Source organism: Notolepis coatsorum (assembly GCF_963971535.1).
Source record: "Notolepis coatsorum genome assembly, chromosome: 13".
Taxonomy (NCBI): Eukaryota; Metazoa; Chordata; class Actinopteri; order Aulopiformes; family Paralepididae; genus Notolepis; species Notolepis coatsorum.
Genome location: NC_140177.1, coordinates 28,173,744 through 28,193,978, shown reverse-complemented (window position 1 = coordinate 28,193,978; position 20,235 = coordinate 28,173,744). Strand labels below are relative to the sequence as shown.

Below are 20,235 nucleotides of genomic sequence, written 5' to 3'. Positions count from 1 at the left end.
TCCCATCCCAATTTCGTATATCCAATTCTTCCCTCCCCTGTCTTGAACGTTGCTAGACTATGCCTCCCACAGGTCGGTTGTAGTGAGGACAGAAGCCTTGCATCACGTGTCCCCTCCGGTACACGAGGAGGCAGCCTGTCGCATCTTTTCACCGCAGCAGCTCGAACTCTCAGTGGCGAGGGGTAACGCGTGGGAGGCTCACGCTGCCCCCGTCACTTGCTGCTTCCGTCGCACCGGCGTCACCAAACCGACCTGTAGGAGTCGCTGTCCACAACGTCAAATCCCCACCCACCGGCTTTCCCACCCTCTAACACTTGCCAATTATGTTAGTATGAACGACCGGCCAGCCGGTAGCAACGCCGAGAGCTGGGCTCGAACCCAGTGTCTCCTGCGTTAGAGGCGAGCGCCTTGCCCACTGTGCCAATCAGCCGCCATTCTCTCAGAAGATCTCATTGCGCATTTTGGAACAGTACTGAACAGTACTGAACAGATAGACTAAACAACATAGATTGAAACTTTCATTTCTCAACCAAGGTGCCTTGCCTACTGTTTAGCCATGGAAAGGTGAGTGTCCACAACGACCTGTTCTACTTGAATGTACTGCTATGTGGTAGGTAAGGCTGTCCCCGAAGCCTGTTTTTGGGATTAGAACTTCGTCAGGGTTTTTCAAACGGATGTTCGAACCTTCGTTTTTAATAAAAGAAATAAAAAAAAATCTTTTATTTAATACATTTTATTTTATTATTATTATTTTTTCATTCTGTTTAAACCAATGGGGTTTTTCTTCACAGTTGCAGATAAAGATTAGGCTACACTAATATTATAGTAAAATAAACTGATGAGTTATATTCATTAGAAAGTTGATTTAATTGATTTAGTTGGGCTGGAGCTTCTCCCTGGGCTGGGTCTGGGGCTGGAAAGTTGATTTAATAAAAGAAAAAAATACTAATTTAATCAGATTAATCACTTTATTCAAATTGAGGATTTAGTTTGAGGATAAAAAAACGAAGGTTCGAACATCCGTTCGAAAAACCCTGACGAAGTTCGAATCCCAAAAAACAGGCTTCGGGGACAGCCTTACCATACATTATTATTTATATTATTCAAATGGAACTCAAACATGTTCCGTTGTGATGTCACAGTATGATGTCATAATCAAACAGTCTAGAACATTTGTGATGTCACAGTATGATGTCATAAAAATCAAACATTCTAGAACATTTGTGATGTCCCAGTATGATGTCATAATCAAACATTCTAGAACATTTGTGATGTTACAGTATGATGTCATAATCAAACATTCTAGAACATTTGTGATGTCACAGTATGATGTCATAATCAAACATTCTAGATTTTATTTTTTTTAGAACCACTTTTTCTCCCCATTTTCTATTTTTGGGCTGGGGCTTCTCCCTGGGTCTGGGGCTGGAAAGTTGATTTAATAAAAGAAAAAAGACTAATTTAATCAGATTAATCACTTTATTCAAATTGAGGATTTAGTTTGAGGATAAAAAAAAATAAAACTATTAAACTTTTTTTTTTTTTTTTTTTTTAATTAATTTTATTTAAAAAACGAAGGTTCGAACGTCCGTTTGAAAAACCCTGACGAAGTTCGAATCCCAAAAACAGGCTTCGGGGACAGCCTTACAAGGGTGTACTCTGCTCCCCAACAGACCCTGGAGAGCATGCTGACTGCTGTAAGCAGAGGGAGGAAGGTGGATGAGTCAGAGATCCCTCCACCAGTCGCATCCGGATTCCCTGGTGACCCGGCTCCGCCTGCCGTTCCCCCGCGACGTGCCCCACCCCCGGTCCCCCCGTCTGAGCCCGCTGCTCCGGAGCAGCAGGAGGAGGAGTCAGAGGTGGAGACCACTCCGGAGATAGTGGAGCCGGGCAGCGAAGAGGAGCAGTTGTCCTCTGCCACCCTGAGCACCCTGCCCTCTCTGAGCACCCTGCCCTCTCTGAGCACCCTGCACACTCTGAGCACCCTGCCCTCTCCAGAGGAGGAGGAGGGAGAGGAGGCTGTGGGTCAGTTGGACGCCGCTCACTCACATGGTCAGTTTTAACTGGCGGTGGCCGTTTAGAAAGCCTGACAGTCAGCAGATGATGTTAGGTGATCTTGTTAATCAGTCCAACACAGGCACACAGTACATGCCTGCAGTCCATTGATATATTGTAAGTAGGCTACATGATCTTTGACTGTCAGAAGAGTCTGAGTCAGCATTTGTAGTGTTGTTACATTCTTTATTTTGATTAATCTCCCTTTTTTTCAGTCAATAATTTCCACTAGCATTTTAAAGTTGTAATTTTAACAGTCGAGACTTAACATTGGGCTCAGTAAAATGAATAGCATTCTGGACGTGTTATGAATGCAGGCTTTCATTTAGATTGTTGTTGTGCATCTGTCCCCCGGTGAAGCCACAGTGGGCGGGGCCACCAAGGCAATGCTGTTGGAAAGGCAGAAAGAGTACAAGATGGCAGCACTGAGAGCCAAGAGGCAAGGAGATGTGGATAAAGCCAAGCTTTACATGAGGACCAGCAAGGTAAGATAATGTTACTTATCATCTGATCTCACTCTGATTTGGGACTTTTTGTCCAAAGCTTTGGTCATTTGGTCATTGTTTTTATTTATTTATTTAACTTTTATTTAACCAGGCAGGTCAATTAAGAACTAATTTAAATAAGAATTTGTTCTTAATTGACCTGCCTGGTCAATCATCTGTCTCTTTTCTATTTCATTTATTTTCCCCGTTACCCTTCGAGAGGCCCTTTTGTCCTCTCGAAGGGTAACAGGGAAAAATAAATAAAATAGAAAAGAGACGGATGATACATACGTACATCACAGAGGTAAGGAAATAATTAAAACAACAACCAAATAAAATGACATTGTATAATGCATGAAGCAGAACAGATAAATGACAGTTAAAAGGCTGGGTGACAGTTGCAGGTGAGTGTAGGTGCTATGAGAGTACTTGATAATTTAGCGAGGGTGCTCCACGATTTCTAGGAATGCTTAGAGGCAAGATGTATTGGAGGTATACTAGACATTTCTTGGGGGGGCTGTGGCGGTCCATCCTAGAGGGGGCTATGGCATCCCTAAGCCCCCCCCCCTGCAGCTGCCTCTGTGTTGACGTGTTGTATGGGCAGAAATATATGTATTTGTTTAGCAGGATTAGGATCTAGTTATATACTTGTGTCTTTATACTTACGGTATATCACTATACTCCGTAGTACTAATTTATATATTTTATACCCAGTTTAATCACCTGTACATTGTATTACTATTGCACTTTACTGCTACATTTTCACTCTGGTTGGAAGCCAAACTTCTTTTTGTTGTACTGTACTTGTGCTGTATGATGACAATACATTTTAATCTAATCTAATACAAAGACAACTGACAGCAGCAGCAGCAGCAACAACAACACCACCACAAAAACAATTAACATAACACATGACTGTTGATCAAAAACATAAACAATGGATCACAAAATAATATGAATTCAAATCATAAGCAGCTAGTTTTTTTTAAGATGAAAAAATAAAGTTTTAAACAAACCAAATGAGGTTAAAGATCGTAAATTATTTGGTAAAGTATTACAATCTGAAGGAACCCTAAAAAATAAATGCCCTTTTACCAATTAAAATGTTTTGGGTATGCTATATGATTGAATGTTGTTGCTGTTGTTTTAGGGGGAAAACACTTCTAACTATAAACCGTTTTCAGTGAATCACAGAGTTGACTTATTATGCTCAGTGTTCCTGGATTCTTCACATGTCATTGCTTTTGTTTGATTAGATCACATTACATGTATTGTCTAGTACAGATAAATTAAGTTGGCATCTAACCAGAATGCAAAGGATCAGTAAAGTGCATTGCAGTATACAGTATAACATGTATAAGCTACGGAGTAAATATCTGATCCATTGACCTCTATAGGTCATGTTAAAGGTATGTTGTCCAGTTATGCTGCTCTGATTATGTCCTCTGTTAAAGTATATAATCTTCATACATTTTAACCATTTTTTCTATGCAAAATCTTTTTCTTCAAAGTAACTAGTAACTGATGGGTTCATATACATGTAGTGGAGTTATAAGTACAATATTTCCTCTTGAAATGTAGTGGAGTAAAAGTATATAGTTCCCTAAAATGAAAATACTCACATAAAGTACAAGTAGCTCAAAATTGTACAGTACTTGAGTAAAAAATACTTAGTTACTTTCCACCACTGAGAAAAACGAAGGCCGGGTTTCTTCCCTGGAACTGTTTACTGTGTAGAACGAGTTAGTGTCTCAGGAATGTAAAGAGAGGCTGAACAGCAGCATTATTCGTCATTAACCTGCTGTTAGAGGTTCTCTGTCTCTCTCTCTCTCTCTCTCTCTCTCTCTCTCTCTCTCTCTCTCTCGGTTGCTCTGCCCCTCTCTTTGTTATCCCAGGCATGCCAGCCATGTAGGAAGATGACAAACGGCAGCATTATGTGTGCGTGACAGTGGTGCATTTTGTTTATTTGGTGCAGGGGTTCGATGCAGTGGTCGAGGCGTTGGAGAAGGGGCAGACGGTCGACCTGAGTGGCCTGCCTCCCTCACCAACGCAGGGTATGTGTTACTGTCATAGCCTCATCGCTGTTCAGTTTTAAAATATCCATTACATTTTTTTATTTCACAACACAACACAATACAGTAACACAATAATTCACAAGACACCACAGGACAGTACTTCAACAATAATAACTAACTACAATAACGACAAGACAATCAGAAATAATAAAAACAATAACAAATACAGAATATAAAAAAATATATATATCGTTTTTTAAATTGCATTATATTATTACAGACACCACAAAAGACAATTCCTCCCACCCCCCCACCCCAGGACCCCCCAGGACCAACACCCCGATCCCGCTTCGCTGCTAGATCATTGCTTTAACTTTAGACCTATAGTTCAATGCTGGGTTGTCTCACCCCAATCACACGTGCAGTAGATATTTCCATATAAATTACATCCAATAGTGTCGGAGACCAATTAATCATTGTGAGTTTCTCAGGTTGTTTCCACCTCATGGCTATCAGTTTCTTGGCTGCTGTAACACCCGCCAGAATGAATATTTTTTATTTGTATGGAGGCCGGTAGTAATGATATATCATTTAGGAGTAGTCTTGCTGCTGTCAGTGGAATTGTCAGGTTATATATGTTCGAAAGTCTAGTTGTTATGGACTTCCAAAAACGAGCCACCGGTGGGAGTTTTTAAATATTATTAAATAAGTAATTTCTTTAAGTACAGTGTATAAGGTTGCACAATAGTTTAACGTTGAACACGAAAACACATGCACACATGCATGCGCACACACACACACACACACAGTGGAACAGAGGACCAAGCAATCATGTATTAGATGATGATGTGTCTGTTTCTACGCTGGCCCCAAGCTTTAACTGTATATATGTATTTATATTTTTCTTTAACCCTTTCACTACCACACTACAGAAGGTTAACCTGTAGTGTGGTAGTGAAAGGGTTAATTAAACTCATGGTGGCGCTATATCATTGTTCAGGGAATGGTATGGCTATAAAGCTGAGCCTCTCTCCATGTGTGATGAGTCCTCATGTGACCTCTAGTCTAATCGCTGCACCATGAAACAACCATAAACTACAGACCTGGGCCAAGAAGAGACTAGATGCATCGTCAAGGTTTTCTGAGCCGTCTTCAGAAGAAAGTGCTCGCCATCCAATTGTCAAAGGTCATTGATACCAAATCACAGTGTTATCAAGGTCTTGAGGTCTTTATGTGTTTTTTTTACCATTTTACGTGGGAATGGTCATCACATGGTTCCTTAACTCATTGAACGCCAAAAATGAGTATACTCGTTTTGGGCTCCCATGCATTTGCCCGGCAAAAACTCGTTTTTTTTATTCTTTATTTTAATTTGTTATTATTATACTAAACAGTTAGCCGGACCTTGTTGTGTGATCCTGGTACCTCTGAGTGAATTGTAATTGAAATGACGATCGAATCCCGATAGGTGGCAGTATCGCTTATAGTTTACTTGCTCACTCACTGCTGGCCAGAGTAGTAGCCACTAGCCTGCACTAGCCTATGCAATGACGAGCGAACTATTGGAGTAGAGGACTAAACGATCACACTTATGGTTGATAAGGTGCTTTTTCACCAGACTACATTGGACTCAGCACTTCTGTAAAACCTAAAAATACTATAGTCAAGGGCGGCTGGGTGGCACAGCGGACATTGCGCTCGTCACCAACGCAAGAGACACCAGTATCGAATCCGGCTGTCGGCGTTGCCTCCGGCTTGGGCCGGCCGTCATACTAACTCAATTGGCAGAGTTAGTGGTAATCTGGATGTAACAGCGACTCCTACAGGTCGGTTGGGGCGCCTGCACAGCAGAGACAGGAAAATGGCGGGGGGCCGGGGGCAGTGTGAGCCTCCTACACGTTACTTCTCGCCAAATGAGAGTCCGCGCTGGCAGGTGAAAAGATGCGACTGGCTGCCTCCACATGTATCGGAGGGGACATGCGATGGGCCTCTATCCTCCCTACAACCGGCCAGATCAAGACAGGGGAGGGGAGAATTGGCACAGCTAAAATTGGGATGGGAGAAAAATAGAAAAAGAGGAGAAAAAGTGGACACAAAAAAAAATACTATAGTCAGGCGCCCAAGTGGCGAACCATGTAACGCGCTGCGGCCGACCCGGGTTCGATTCCCGGACCCGGCGTCCTTTGCCGAATGTCTTCCCCCCGCTCTGTCTCCCGTTCTTCCTCTCTCTCTCTCTCTACCGGACTGCCCGGTAGTAAAAACAATAAAAATCTACCAAAAACATAATAATAGTCAAACCGGCCGAGCATGTAACATTATCTGTCACAGACAATAGAGTTGAGAGCACCACAGACTAGAGTCTACTATAATGTTCGGCAATGGCGATTGCCTAGAGCGAACTATTGGAGATTATTATGAAGAGGACAAACGGTGACGATCCATCCATAACATAAGGTGCGTTTTTCTATGTTGGATTCTAGTATTTTCGAACAGGCTGTTATTGTTCCTGTTCTGACTCAGACATTTCGGAGCAAGAGTGGACAGGGTTTTGGTGGACCTGTTGACAAAGGTAACGTCTATTTTACCAAACCCCATCATAAAACATGCCTTTGTAATGATCCCAGCATCAGAAGACGAGTCCGCAAGGCACCCTCCCCCCATGGTGGCTTTGTGAATAGAACCATTCTACTATGGTCATGTTTACCTTTGACTTGGAAATAATATAGGTGTCAGGCGAGCAACCCACACGAAATGCACATGCTGCACAGAAAACGTGCAATATCTCACGTTCCAGGAAACAAGACTGGATTATTTTGAAACGGGACGGGTTTTAGCCTGGGATTGCGCAGGAACGAAGGTATGTAGAAATAAATGGTTTGTTCCCTGTTGGAGTATAAATATTGCCTTTCAAATGAGCCATACTATTGTCTCCATAGCGATAATATAGAATATACGATGGGTCTGCAAACATCGTGAAAATTGTCAAAAACGCTGGCGCCAGAGAGTACAGATGGAAAAACAGTGTGGCAGTCAATGAGTTAATAAGGTCCCCAAACCCTTATATACTTTAAATGTTCCAAGTTCTAATTTGAATAGGCATGAATCAAAACACAACGTTTATTCCATATTCATGACTAGAAAAGAAATGACACTGTGCTAAGCTGCATCTCAGCACCCCTTGCCACCCTCAACAATGGCTCTATGTAGGTCTCCGAGAGACTTTTCTGCTAGAATATATAGTTGGCCTATGAGATATATATATATATATATATATATATATATATATATATATATATATATTATGATGTAATACTAATGAATCACCTGTTGCTCTGTCACAGGGGAAGGAGAGGCCTCAGCTCCAGCAAGGGAACCTGCCTCTGGGCAAACCACACAGGTTATGCAGCATGCAGCAGACCCAGGTGATAACAATACTCCCAGTGCAGCCTGTGTCTGTCTGTGTGTGTGTGTGTGTGAGAGTCTGTGTGTGAGGATGTGTGTCTGTGTGTGTGTCTCTGTGTGTTTGTCTGTCTGTCTGTGTGTGCGTCTGTGTGTGTGTGTGTGTGTGTGTCTGTAGAGAACCTTCATTCCTTTGAGGGAAACTTGTTTTGCCATGTAGACCCCCCCTCACCCCACCACGTAGGACCGTACTGACTGTAAGTGACGTGCTACTCTCCCCCCGGTGGAGATCAGCATAATACCGCTCTGTCTCTCTCCTCCCCCCCAGTGCCCGCCGCCCCGTCGGTCCCTCCCCCTCCTAAGGACGTGCTGGAGGCCCTCGAGCAGAGGAGGGCCAAGTATGTGGAGGCCTCTGCCCAGGCCAAGGCCAGCGGGGACGACCGCAAGGCCCGCATGCACGACCGCATCGCCAAGGTAACCCTGGGGGCCGTTGTCTGAATTCTGACCGGGTTGCATTTGACCCAGTCGGGCATCGTTTTTGAGAATAATACATTTTCACTCATAATGACCTGTTTATGAACACTGCTCTTTCTACTTATTTTTTTTTTTTTTTTTGGTCTTTTTCCCCCTCCATTTTCCTCCGATTTTCTCCCATCCCAATGTTAGTCGTATGCCAATTCCCAGTCCCTTCCTGGTCGCTGCGCACTTACCCCCCACAGTCAGATCATCTGGGAGAGTGGAGGCTACCACGTGCTTCCTCCGACACACGTCCAGCCAATCACCGCTTCTTTTCACCTGGCAGCGCGGATTCTCATTGAGAGGGCGTAGCGTGTGGGAGGACCACACTATTCCCCTCACGTCCAATCCGCGCTTAGCAGGCGCCCCGACCGAACTGTAGGAGTCGCTGTTTACAACGACCCGGACCCACCCCGCCAGCTTCTCCCACCCTCTGATACAGCCAATTGTATCAGTGCAGACGGCCAGCCAAGCTGGTGACAACCCCGGAGCTGTGAGCTGGATTCGAACAGGCAAATCCAGCTCAGCTCCGGGGCTGGTGACGAACGCAATCTCCGCTCGGCCACCTAACCGCCCCTGCTCTTTCTACTTCTGATATAAGCTAATCACAGGGTATCTGCAGGGTATTCAATAGTATTAAATTCATAATTCTCAATTTAAGGCCTTAAAAGGTATTAAAGTCCTAAATTTCATTTATGCAGGTATAAATGTTTTGGGCTACCGGGAGCTTGGTGCGTCTGGTGAGAGCTTGTATGGAATGCGCAATAATTAAAATTGGCACGCAAATGCAGCCGCCAGTTCAGTGTCGCTAATGTCTTACAGGTATAGTTGTGAAATTGGTTTTACATAACATTTTGCTCTAATTATAGTATTACGGTCTTAAAAAACTTAAGAAACCTACAGATACCCTGTAATCAGTCAGTGTAATAGATGTTTCTATTGCTCCTGCTATGCTCCTGCTATGTTCCTCCTATGCTCCTGCTATGCTCCTGCTATGCTCCTCCTATGCTCCTGCTATGCTCCTCCTATGCTCCTGCTATGTTCCTCCTATGCTCCTCCTATGTTCCTCCTATGCTCCTGCTATGCTCCTCCTATGCTCCTCGTATGTTCCTGCTATGCTCCTGCTATGCTCCTGCTATGTTCCTGCTATGCTCCTGCTATGCTCCTGCTATGCTCTGCCTCCTGTTATGCTCCTGCTATGCTCCTCCTATGTTCCTCCTATGCTCCTGCTATGCTCCTCCTATGTTCCTGCTATGCTCCTGCTATGTTCCTGCTATGCTCCTGCTATGCTCCTGCTATGCTCCTCCTATGTTCCTGCTATGCTCCTGCTATGCTCCTGCTATGCTCCTGCTATGCTCCTGCTATGTTCAGTTGAAAACTCTGGACCTCTGCCCTCTACAGCAATACCAGGGTGCCATCCGGTCACACAAATTAGGGAAAGCTGTCAACTTTGAGGAGCTGCCGGTCCCTCTTGGTGAGACCCTCTATGTTGTGTTTGTTGGACTGGACTGTAGCTTAAATATTAGATTAGATTCAAATGTATTGTCATCATGCAGCACAAGTACAGTACAACTCAAATAAGTTTGGCATCCAACCACAGTGCAAATGTAACAGTAAAGTGGGATCGTAATATACAATGTACAGGTGATTAAACTGGGTATAAAATATACAAATTAGTACTACAGAGTATACTGCTAATCAGATGTATGTACAGAGTTGTAGTATTAATATGTACAGTGATACAGGTATAAAGACACTATGGTAGTAAGTCATACTGGCCAGCAGTGTAACTAGTAAGAGTAGGTAAGGGAAATGTACTGATATATATAGTATCTACAAGAGATATGTAAAAAAGATTATCTGCAGGTATGTAGAGACAGATGTGAATGGATATATTTACGGTAAGAATAAATATATATATATGTTATATACAGCATTATATTATATCAACAGGAGTGTGTTTAAAAGAGTGAAGACAGAACTTGATTAACCAGAGTGCCGTTTGTCTCTGCCGCCTCACAGGCTTTCCTCCAATCCCTGGCCAGGAGGGGGCGGGAGCTGAGCAGGGATTCGCCGCTGTGCTGGAGGCGGCCAATAAGCTCGCCTCTACAGACGCCACAGAGGTAGCGGATGAGGACGGCGATGAGGAGAAAGAAGAGGAGGTGGGCTGTCTTTTTTCACACATCCAAACCCCTATCACGTAATCATCTTGTGAATAATAATGGTTGATCTGTGTTTTCTGAGAGTATTAATGGTGTATGACGTCTATTTCTGTAGTCTAAGCCGCCTCCTGTTCCAGACAAGTCCAAGAAGCCGATGTTGGCTGTGCCGCCCACGGCCCAGCGCAGAAGATCCTCCTCTACCTCGCCTGACAGGACTGCTGCCAGAGACGGTCTCTCACCCAAAGGTCTGTCCCTAGAAGACTAACATTATCTCCAGTATTGTACATACTAGTAGTAGGTATGTTTCTTAAAGTGTATTAACTCAAAGTGTTGTACATACATTTGACATGAACAACTGACATGTGGGTTCCATGTCATTCTTGCCTTGATACAAAAATCAAGCCCTTCTTCTTCCTTAACCCTTTTACTGCCACACTACAGAAGGTTAACCCTTTACTATCACACTACCGACGGTAAAGAAAGGGTTAACCTGCTGTTGTGTGGCAGTGAAAAGGGTTAACCTTCTGTGTATTGTCGCAGTGAAAGGGTTAACCGTTTGGTAGTGCGCAGTGAAAGGGTTAATCTTTTACCGTTGGTGGCAGCCATCTTCTGCCGATTCACCACCACTGGCTTCTGAGAATGTGTCTTAACCCCTTTAGACCTAAAACGCCTGCTAATAATGCATTATATAGCCTGTATATACACACAAATGTGTTTCAATGGGTTAAACTCCACATGAACTGAAGAAAGTGACCACATTTCTTTTTTTTATATTATTTTTTGTTCTCACTTTTTCTGTATTTTGCTCCCATCCCAATTTAGTCGTTATGCCAATTCCCTTACTGGTCGTTGCGCGCATTGCCCCACTGTCGGCCTAGGGAGGGTGTAGAACTACCACATGCCTCCTCCGATACATGTGGAGTCAGCCAGCCGCTTCTTTTCACCTGACAGCGAGGACTCTCACTGGGGGAATGTAACGCGTGCGGAGGTTCACGCTATTTCCCCCCGATCCCCTCCCTGCTGAACAGGCGCCCCGACCGACCAGTAGGAACCCCAGTTTACAATGACCAGGACACATACCCCGCTGGCTTCCCACCCGCTAACACTGCCAATTGTGTTAGTAGGGACGACTGACCAAGCCGGAGGTACCGCTGACAGCTGGATTCGATCTCAGAGTCTCTGCGGTGGTAGGCGAGTGCATTCTCCACTGCGCTACCCAGCCGCACCAGAAAGTGACCACATTTGACTAAAACGCCATGTTGACATATTAAGTGTCACTTGTTTTCTGAAAGGTTTGGCCTCTTCTTCCCTTTTAGACTCTGTATTAACACTTTGACTGCCGGAAAACGCTTAAAAGCGTCATTCCCGGCCATGCTCAAGTTGCCGGAGGACGCTTTACAGCGTCCTTATATCAATATTTCAAAAATCTGCGATCGGATTCATATTTCCCCTCCGCTGGCCTGAGATCCACCAGGAGGACCCACTGAGCTCTCTGGCGGTTCAGGAGCGCCATCTGGTGGCCGATCGGCGCAATCGCCAAACAGGAAGTGCTATGGAGGTTGTGCTGGTCGGCCGTATTACTTCCGGGCACTCTGTTTGGCTACCGGGACTCGATCTCGACACAATACATAGCGATCGATTGCCAATAACTCGATAAACAACATGATTTGGACATATATACTATTATACAAGCTGGAAATGGACCCGATATTTCTACATACCATAATAGGTAAATGACTGTTCCACGCTCATCGCCCAACGGCGCGAGGAGGATACGGTAAGATTCAGCGTTATTTTTGATCGTATTCCATATAAACTGTTATGATGAACATATCACCCACACTAGATGAATGATATAACGCTGCCCACGGAATTATAAACGATCCCCCGCCCATCCGGTCATCATCAGATCATACGTAGATCATTCTAGAAGTACGTCCAATTGAAATTTTTTATATCGCCCCGATTGCCATCAAACTGTATTTCATCATCAATATAATGCATTTGGGGCTATATATCACGTTCTGGAGAAAGCTGCAGAAAGAGATGAAAACATACTTATACATTAGACCATACTTTACTATGAATATGTGAATGAAAAAGTCGTTGCTACACAATGAACAATACATATAGGACTTTGAATGGGCCCTAATAATGGCAATGTAGCAATAGAATTTAAAAAGTTATAGCCCTGCAAAGAAGGGGCATTTCTCCATAGACGAATAGCGCTGGCAATCCACAGTCATTTTCTGGATTTCTGGCCGGCACCCATAGTGTTAAGACACAGTAGAGCACACTGACTTGTGGTGGGTTTATGTGGTGTTTAGATGTTTAAGACATATTTCCAGGTCCAGTGGAAGCCTATGGCAGTGGTGAATCAGCAGAATATAACTTTCAGTAGCAGTAAAATCAAATGTTATAAAAAAAAGTGGTAAATAAATAAGTCCTTTCTTTTCCACTAGCCTTCTGCAAAAATTGCGGTTTCAGTAGTTAACTCCACCAAAAAAGTATTTACCTACTAAAACCACTATGCCAATTTGAATTTAGTTGAACCACTGGCAAGCTACTGCAAAGTGCAAACTGTAGTTAAACGACTAGTTTAATTACATGTAGGGAAACACCATCACTGCAAGAGCAACTCCAAACCTGACCATAGATTCTGACAGGGCAAGGTTGTTGTTTATAGACGACTATATGCAGCCCAATGCAGTGGATGGTTTATTTCAGTGCATGATGTCGAGCCACAACGTTAATATTTCCTCTCATTGTCACTTCAGCAACAAGGTAATTCCATTACAAAAATATCACAACCGCAGCCTCTCCCACCGTGGTGGAAAGGAATCCCAACCTGAGCACGACATAAGAGCAAAATGGAACCAAGTCACTCGCCGTGCGTCTTCCATTTTCCATACTTCCATTTCCTGCAGGGACGTCCAACAGGTGACGCAGGATCTCTTGTGTTTATTGTTCTTCCCTGTATCTCTGTGTCCTCCTCTCCTTCCTCCTGCAGCCGTGCAGCAGCTGGACTTCCTGGAGGGCCGCAGGAAGCAGTACATGAGGGCCGCCCTGCAGGCCAAGCAGAGGAACGACATGGAGCAGGCCAAGCACTTCCTCCGCACCGCCAAGGGCTTCGAACCCATGATCGAGGCCATGCGCAGCGGCAAGTTGGTGGACATCAGCGAGGTGAGATAAGATGTTCCTTTATTGATCGCCTTGGGGAAATTCAGGCATCATAGCAGCATGGGGAGGGGGGAGGGGAGGTACAGGTATGGGCAGGGTAATAGTAGAAGACATAATACAGGCAATAGAATTATAAAATATAACAGTAGACAAATCTGACCCACTCCAACAGCAGAGCCGTGTTATCCTGTATTCACATGTCGAGCGGAAATAATCATGTCATATACTTGACTTGTTAGGGTTTTGAAAATTAGACATTGTCACCTTCTTAGAATAATGGCTTGAGTCATAGTTTCAAGTTTCGAGAAGAAATAATAAACTGGACCAAATATAGAATATATGATATTTATTCATCATTTCACAACTGGGTAGGAACAGCATGATCTTTTCAATTAAGGTAAGGATGTAGGCAATTTTACCAGAGGTGGCAGCATCATGAAGAGATGACTTAGGCAAAAACATAATTTTCCTCAAAAAGTGCCATTATTTTAAGAAGGTGACGACATGTTCCATCATTATGTCAGATGGAACGCTTAAAAATCCAAACTGTTGGGTTTGCCCACCACACTTCCGGGCACCATCCAGTTAACTTTGCTACCATAGAACTCCTTGCTGTAGCAGTGTAGCCCATTAAACGTGGGGTGTGTATAGAGTGCTTTTGTTTGTAGAACAAACGTTGTGACTCGTACAAGGTCACACAGACCATTTCCATTTCTACATTCATACAACACTGAGAATATAGAATACTAATGAGTTCAGTTAACGTTAGTAACTCGAACCTGCGGCATTCAGATCAGAAACCCAGCAGAATCTTTCCGTTTGCCGGGTTGGGAGTGCAGCTGTTGGTCAGTTTGTGTGGGAGACTAAATCACATAATATTCACCAGCATGATTTAGGTCTGCTGTTTGGGCGCATTAACATTACACATTTAGTTTTGCCTATGATAATGATAAAGCAGAGACTGTAAGCGAGAAATGAGGCAGACCACAAGGTGTAGGAGAGAGTCAATCATTTTCATTTCAAACCTTTATTTAAACTCGAAAGGCAACTGGGGTTTCCTTCATTTACAGTCACGTCGAGTGTACATACAGAAATAAGCAAGAAAAAGGCATATAGAATCACAACAATAAGACAAGTCACAATCAATTGTACAACTTGATTGACAAAGGTTGGAGATCAAGGTTTTAAACTCTGCAACAGAGGGGAGAATCTCAAGCTTTAAGTTCTGTTGGAGTTCATTCCATGAGCTAGAGGGGCATCATAGCTAAATGCAGATTCACCCTGTTCAGAGCAAACTCTGGGGACCTTAAGGACCAGCCAGTCACTAGAACCGGTTCCATAGGTACCAAAATTCCATTCCATTAATGTAGTATAAGGAGGTAGCTTATCAATAAGGGCCTTAAAAATGAACAAATACCAAATATCCATCAGAGAGGACCAACCAACCTTCTCATAAATGACACAGTGATGAGTCATATCTAGAATTAATTAATATATTTATTTATAGGTTAATATATTTAACCTTGTGGTCCTGGTCCATTAACAGTGCAGAGATTCAGGGAAGGAGGCAAGAGCACAGTTACTACAGCAAAGACCCTCAATAATATAGTATTATAGTTTGATGAACTAAAGTAGTTCAAACTACTTCAGAACATTTGCAATGCATTACAAAATGATAGAGGCTAACACAAAATCCAGAGACATGATTGCAAAAGATGCCACTCAATTGAAAGTGAAACCTAAGTGCATAGTGTAGGCTATTACTCACTTACACAATAACAGAAACATTTAAACTTGTAAAACTGCATTACAAATGTCCTGACTTGTTTATCTTGAACTGGCACCTTATTAGATTAGTTTAAATTAGATTCAGTCACTGCACAAGTACAAGTAGAGAGCACAACAACACCACACCACCAAAGGGTTAACCCTTTCACTGCGACAATACAGAAGGTTAACCCTTTCACTGCCACACGACAAAGGGTAAACCCTTTCACAACCACACTACAGAAGGTTAACCCTTTCACTACCATGCTACAGACTGTTAACCGTCTATAGTGTGGTAGTGAAGGGTTAACCTTCTGTAGTGTGGTAATGAAAGGTTAAGAGTTCAGCGAGGTAACAGCTGAGGGGAAGGAGCTGTTCCCGAAGTTCCTGTAGTGCCTCCCAGAGCGGAGCAGGGCAAACTGTTTGTGGTTGGGGTGAGAGGGGTCCTCGACGATACTGCGTGCCTTACTTGGATACCGTTTGTACTGAAATCACTAGGCCAATTTGAATTTACTTGAACTACTAGCAAGCTAATGCAAAAGTACTAGTTTAATTACATGTAGGGAAACACCATCACTGCAAGAGAAACTCCTTACTATTTCCTCTTGTCAACAAGGTAATTACAAAATCCTGAGCGGACACGAGGCAGAAACATCAAATAATTATCCAACACACCCATTTCTACTTGATGATAATATGTATGTATATAATGTATAATATATAAATATGTGTTACTTATTGTACTCGTCTATTGAATGAAAATATGATTTTATTTATTTTATTACCAAATACTATAGGAATTGGCAATGGTATCCCCCCCCCCCCCCCCCCCCCCCCCCGGAAACCCTGATATGTACCGAACCGAGTTCTGTGAACCGCTCCATTCATAATGTACACAAATCAAATTAATAATATATATATATATATATATATATATATATATATATATATATATATATATATATATATAGTACAGCTGTATATATACAACTTATATATCTCTGAGTACTCTATACTCTCTTGGCATATCTGAAATCTTTGTTGTACATGCTGAACAACGTACCAAATTTGAATATAATTTAAATGGCAAATGTTTCTCCACCATCCGAATGCCAGGATGTTGTTCTCTTTTCCAGGTATGATTTGAGTAAACATCGGAAGAAAACTACTTGTAAAATAGTAAAGAACCATTAATATGGCTGTGCAACACGGGCCAGTCGCAGAAAACATTGACATGCATCGTCGCATATGTATATTTTTCCTCCGTACAGTCAGCATATTGATAGTAATTGCTGTTATCGCTGGGTGCTATGCACAGGGACCCCCGCCTGTCTCAGTCTGATGAAACATCTTTGTGATGAATGACTCTACAACCTGCCGTGTTGTAGGTGCCATCGCCCCCTGGTGACGAGGACGAGGACTTCATCCTCGTGCACCACAGTGACGTGCAGATCTCGGAGAAGGCTGACGGCGTCTACACGCAACTGGCCAAGATCCTGAAGGAGCAGCACGAGGTCAGTACAGAGCCTGGCCAAGATCAGTACAGAGCCTGAAGGAGCAGCATGAGGTCAGTACAGAGCCTGAAGGAGCAGCATGAGGTCAGTACAGAGCCTGAAGGAGCAGCACGAGGTCAGTACAGAGCCTGAAGGAGCAGCACGAGGTCAGTACAGAGCCTGAAGGAGCAGCACGAGGTCAGTACAGAGCCTGAAGGAGCAGCACGAGGTCAGTACAGAGCCTGAAGGAGCAGCATGAGGTCAGTACAGAGCCTGAAGGAGCAGCACGAGGTCAGTACAGAGCCTGGTCAAGATCAGTACAGAGCCTGAAGGAGCAGCACGAGGTCAGTACAGAGCCTGAAGGAGCAGCACGAGGTCAGTACAGAGCCTGAAGGAGCAGCACGAGGTCAGTACAGAGCCTGAAGGAGCAGCATGAGGTCAGTACAGAGCCTGAAGGAGCAGCATGAGGTCAGTACAGAGCCTGAAGGAGCAGCACGAGGTCAGTACAGAGCCTGAAGGAGCAGCACGAGGTCAGTACAGAGCCTGAAGGAGCAGCACGAGGTCAGTACAGAGCCTGAAGGAGCAGCACGAGGTCAGTACAGAGCCTGAAGGAGCAGCATGAGGTCAGTACAGAGCCTGAAGGAGCAGCACGAGGTCAGTACAGAGCCTGAAGGAGCAGCATGAGGTCAGTACAGAGCCTGAAGGAGCAGCACGAGGTCAGTACAGAGCCTGAAGGAGCAGCATGAGGTCAGTACAGAGCCTGAAGGAGCAGCATGAGGTCAGTACAGAGCCTGAAGGAGCAGCATGAGGTCAGTACAGAGCCTGAAGGAGCAGCACGAGGTCAGTACAGAGCCTGAAGGAGCAGCATGAGGTCAGTACAGAGCCTGAAGGAGCAGCACGAGGTCAGTACAGAGCCTGAAGGAGCAGCATGAGGTCAGTACAGAGCCTGAAGGAGCAGCATGAGGTCAGTACAGAGCCTGAAGGAGCAGCACGAGGTCAGTACAGAGCCTTGGGAGCAGCGTGCTCTCAGTAGTAGTGGTTCCTCTGCATATAATCCTATATACCTACTTATACAGCTGCATATAACACATAATAGTATGATAGCATGTGCAATAATGTATACCATATATATATATTTATTCTTTTAATATATTTATTCATGCCGTATATATATATCTAGCCAGATCGGTCTGTACATAATTCTTTTTACATATCTGTAGATACTATACTGTACCTACTCTTACTAGTTACGCTGCTGGTCAGTATGACTTACTACCATAGTGTCTTTATACTGTATCACTGTACATATTAATACTACAACTCTGTACATACTCGGTAGTACCCATTTATATATTTTATACCCAGTTTAATCACCTGTACATTGTATATTACTCTTGCACTTTACTGTTACATGTGCTCTCTGGTTGGATGCCGAACTTCTTTTCGTGGTACTGTACTTGTGTTGAATGATGACAATATGTTTGAATTAGGGATGTTCGATATTGGCGTTTTTTTACCGATACCGATATTGTCCAACTCTTAATTTTTCCGATACCGATATCAACCGATACCGATATATGCAGGGTCCCCCCCCCCCCCCCAAAACGGAATAATTTCAGGTAATTAACATTACATATCTCTTGTTGCGGAATTAACACAACATTATGCATACTTTTGACAATAAATAAAATCAGAATTTGTTCTTACTTGCTTGCCTGGGTAAATAAAGGTTAAATAAATGTAAAAAACGGATACCGATAATTTTCTATATCACATCTTAATGCCAATATCGGCCGATAATATCGGACATCCCTAGTTTTAATATAATCTAATGTAATATTTAAGGATAGACACACTCCATTTAATGTCTGTTTTCTTCTTCCTCTTTTAGAAATGCATGACTTACTCCAAGCAGTTCACACACTTGGGGAACATCACAGAGACGACAAAGTAAGAACCCTGTGTCACTGTTCAAGTCTGTTGGTGCAGGGGGGGCAGGTGGCGCACGGAGATTACGTTCGTCACCAACACCGGGAGACACTAGGATTCGCCTGTTCGAATCCAGCTCCCGGCGTTGCTATCAGCTTGGCTGGCCCCTCGCACTGATACAATTGGCCGTATCAGAGGGTGGGAAAGCTGAAGGGTGGGTCCTGGGCGTTGTGGACAGCGACCCCTACAGTTCGGTCGGGGCGCCTGCTCAGCGAGGGTTGGATCTGAGGAGAGATAGTGTGGCCTCCCACACGCTACACTCTCCCCGGTGAGAAACTGCGCGGCCAGGTTGGCCTGCCCCAGGCTGCACATGCGTCGGAGGAAAGCATGTGACAGTCTCCGGTCTCCCGGACCAACAGTAGGGGAAAGTACGCAACAACCAGGAAGGGTGGGATGGGAGAGAAATCGGGAAAAAGGAGGGGAAGAAAGATATAAAAAAAAAAAAAAAAAAAGTGTTGGTGCAGAGTGGCCTCTGATGCGCATGGTGCGTGGTGCTGGGCCAACATTAGGGGCGGGAATCCCCAGAGGCCCCACGATACGATATCATCACAATATTGTAATATCACAATAATGCAATGTATTGCGATTTATTATCAACTGCAAATGATGTCTCCAATGGAAAACTTTGTTAACCATCTGCAATATGTACATTGTCTGTTTTATCTAATAGATAAATCATCTTTTCACCACATTCCAAAAAGTTTTATTGCAGTAAAATGGGATTGTCAGCTAAATTTATTTAGCGATTTATTAAAATATTGTGTGTCAGGTTTGAGAAGATGGCAGAGAGCTGTAAGAGGAGCCTGGAGGTCTTGAAGCTCTCTCAGTCCAGAGGGCTGGATCCTCCCAAACACCACTTTGAGGAGAGAACGTACAACACAGTCAGGTTGGTACCACTCTCTCTTCTCACCAGCTCTCCATCTGGCCTTTTCTACACTGCAATGTGACCATCTGATTCTCTCTCTCTCTGTCTGTCTCTCTCTTTCTCCCTCTCTCTCTCTCCTTCCCTCGCTCTCTTATCTATCTTTCCCTTTCTCTCTATCTTTCTCTGCTTTCCTCTCTTTCCCCCTCTCTGTCTCTCTCTCTCTCTCTCTCTCTATATATATATATATATATATATCTGTCTGTCTCTGTCTCTCTCTCTCCTTCCCCCTCTCTCTCTCCGTCTCCCTCT

At 43.8% G+C, this 20,235-nt stretch overlaps 1 protein-coding gene across 4 annotated transcripts in view; it reads left to right on the top strand.

Moving 5' to 3' along the window:
• Window positions 1-20,235, top strand: part of cc2d1b (coiled-coil and C2 domain containing 1B) — a 38,609-nt gene that overhangs the window by 9,573 nt on the left and 8,801 nt on the right. For 3 of the 4 annotated variants that reach the window (XM_084327138.1, XM_084327139.1, XM_084327137.1), the window contains 12 exons: window positions 1,674-2,052; window positions 2,416-2,540; window positions 4,516-4,594; window positions 7,897-7,977; window positions 8,283-8,428; window positions 9,872-9,944; window positions 10,493-10,632; window positions 10,748-10,877; window positions 13,643-13,815; window positions 16,968-17,093; window positions 18,964-19,022; window positions 19,831-19,947. In XM_084327138.1, coding sequence (XP_084183264.1) covers window positions 1,674-2,052; window positions 2,416-2,540; window positions 4,516-4,594; window positions 7,897-7,977; window positions 8,283-8,428; window positions 9,872-9,944; window positions 10,493-10,632; window positions 10,748-10,877; window positions 13,643-13,815; window positions 16,968-17,093; window positions 18,964-19,022; window positions 19,831-19,947 — 1,628 coding nt within the window. The remainder of the gene's footprint in view (window positions 1-1,673; window positions 2,053-2,415; window positions 2,541-4,515; window positions 4,595-7,896; window positions 7,978-8,282; window positions 8,429-9,871; window positions 9,945-10,492; window positions 10,633-10,747; window positions 10,878-13,642; window positions 13,816-16,967; window positions 17,094-18,963; window positions 19,023-19,830; window positions 19,948-20,235) is intronic. The other variant, XM_084327140.1, reaches the window with a different exon arrangement.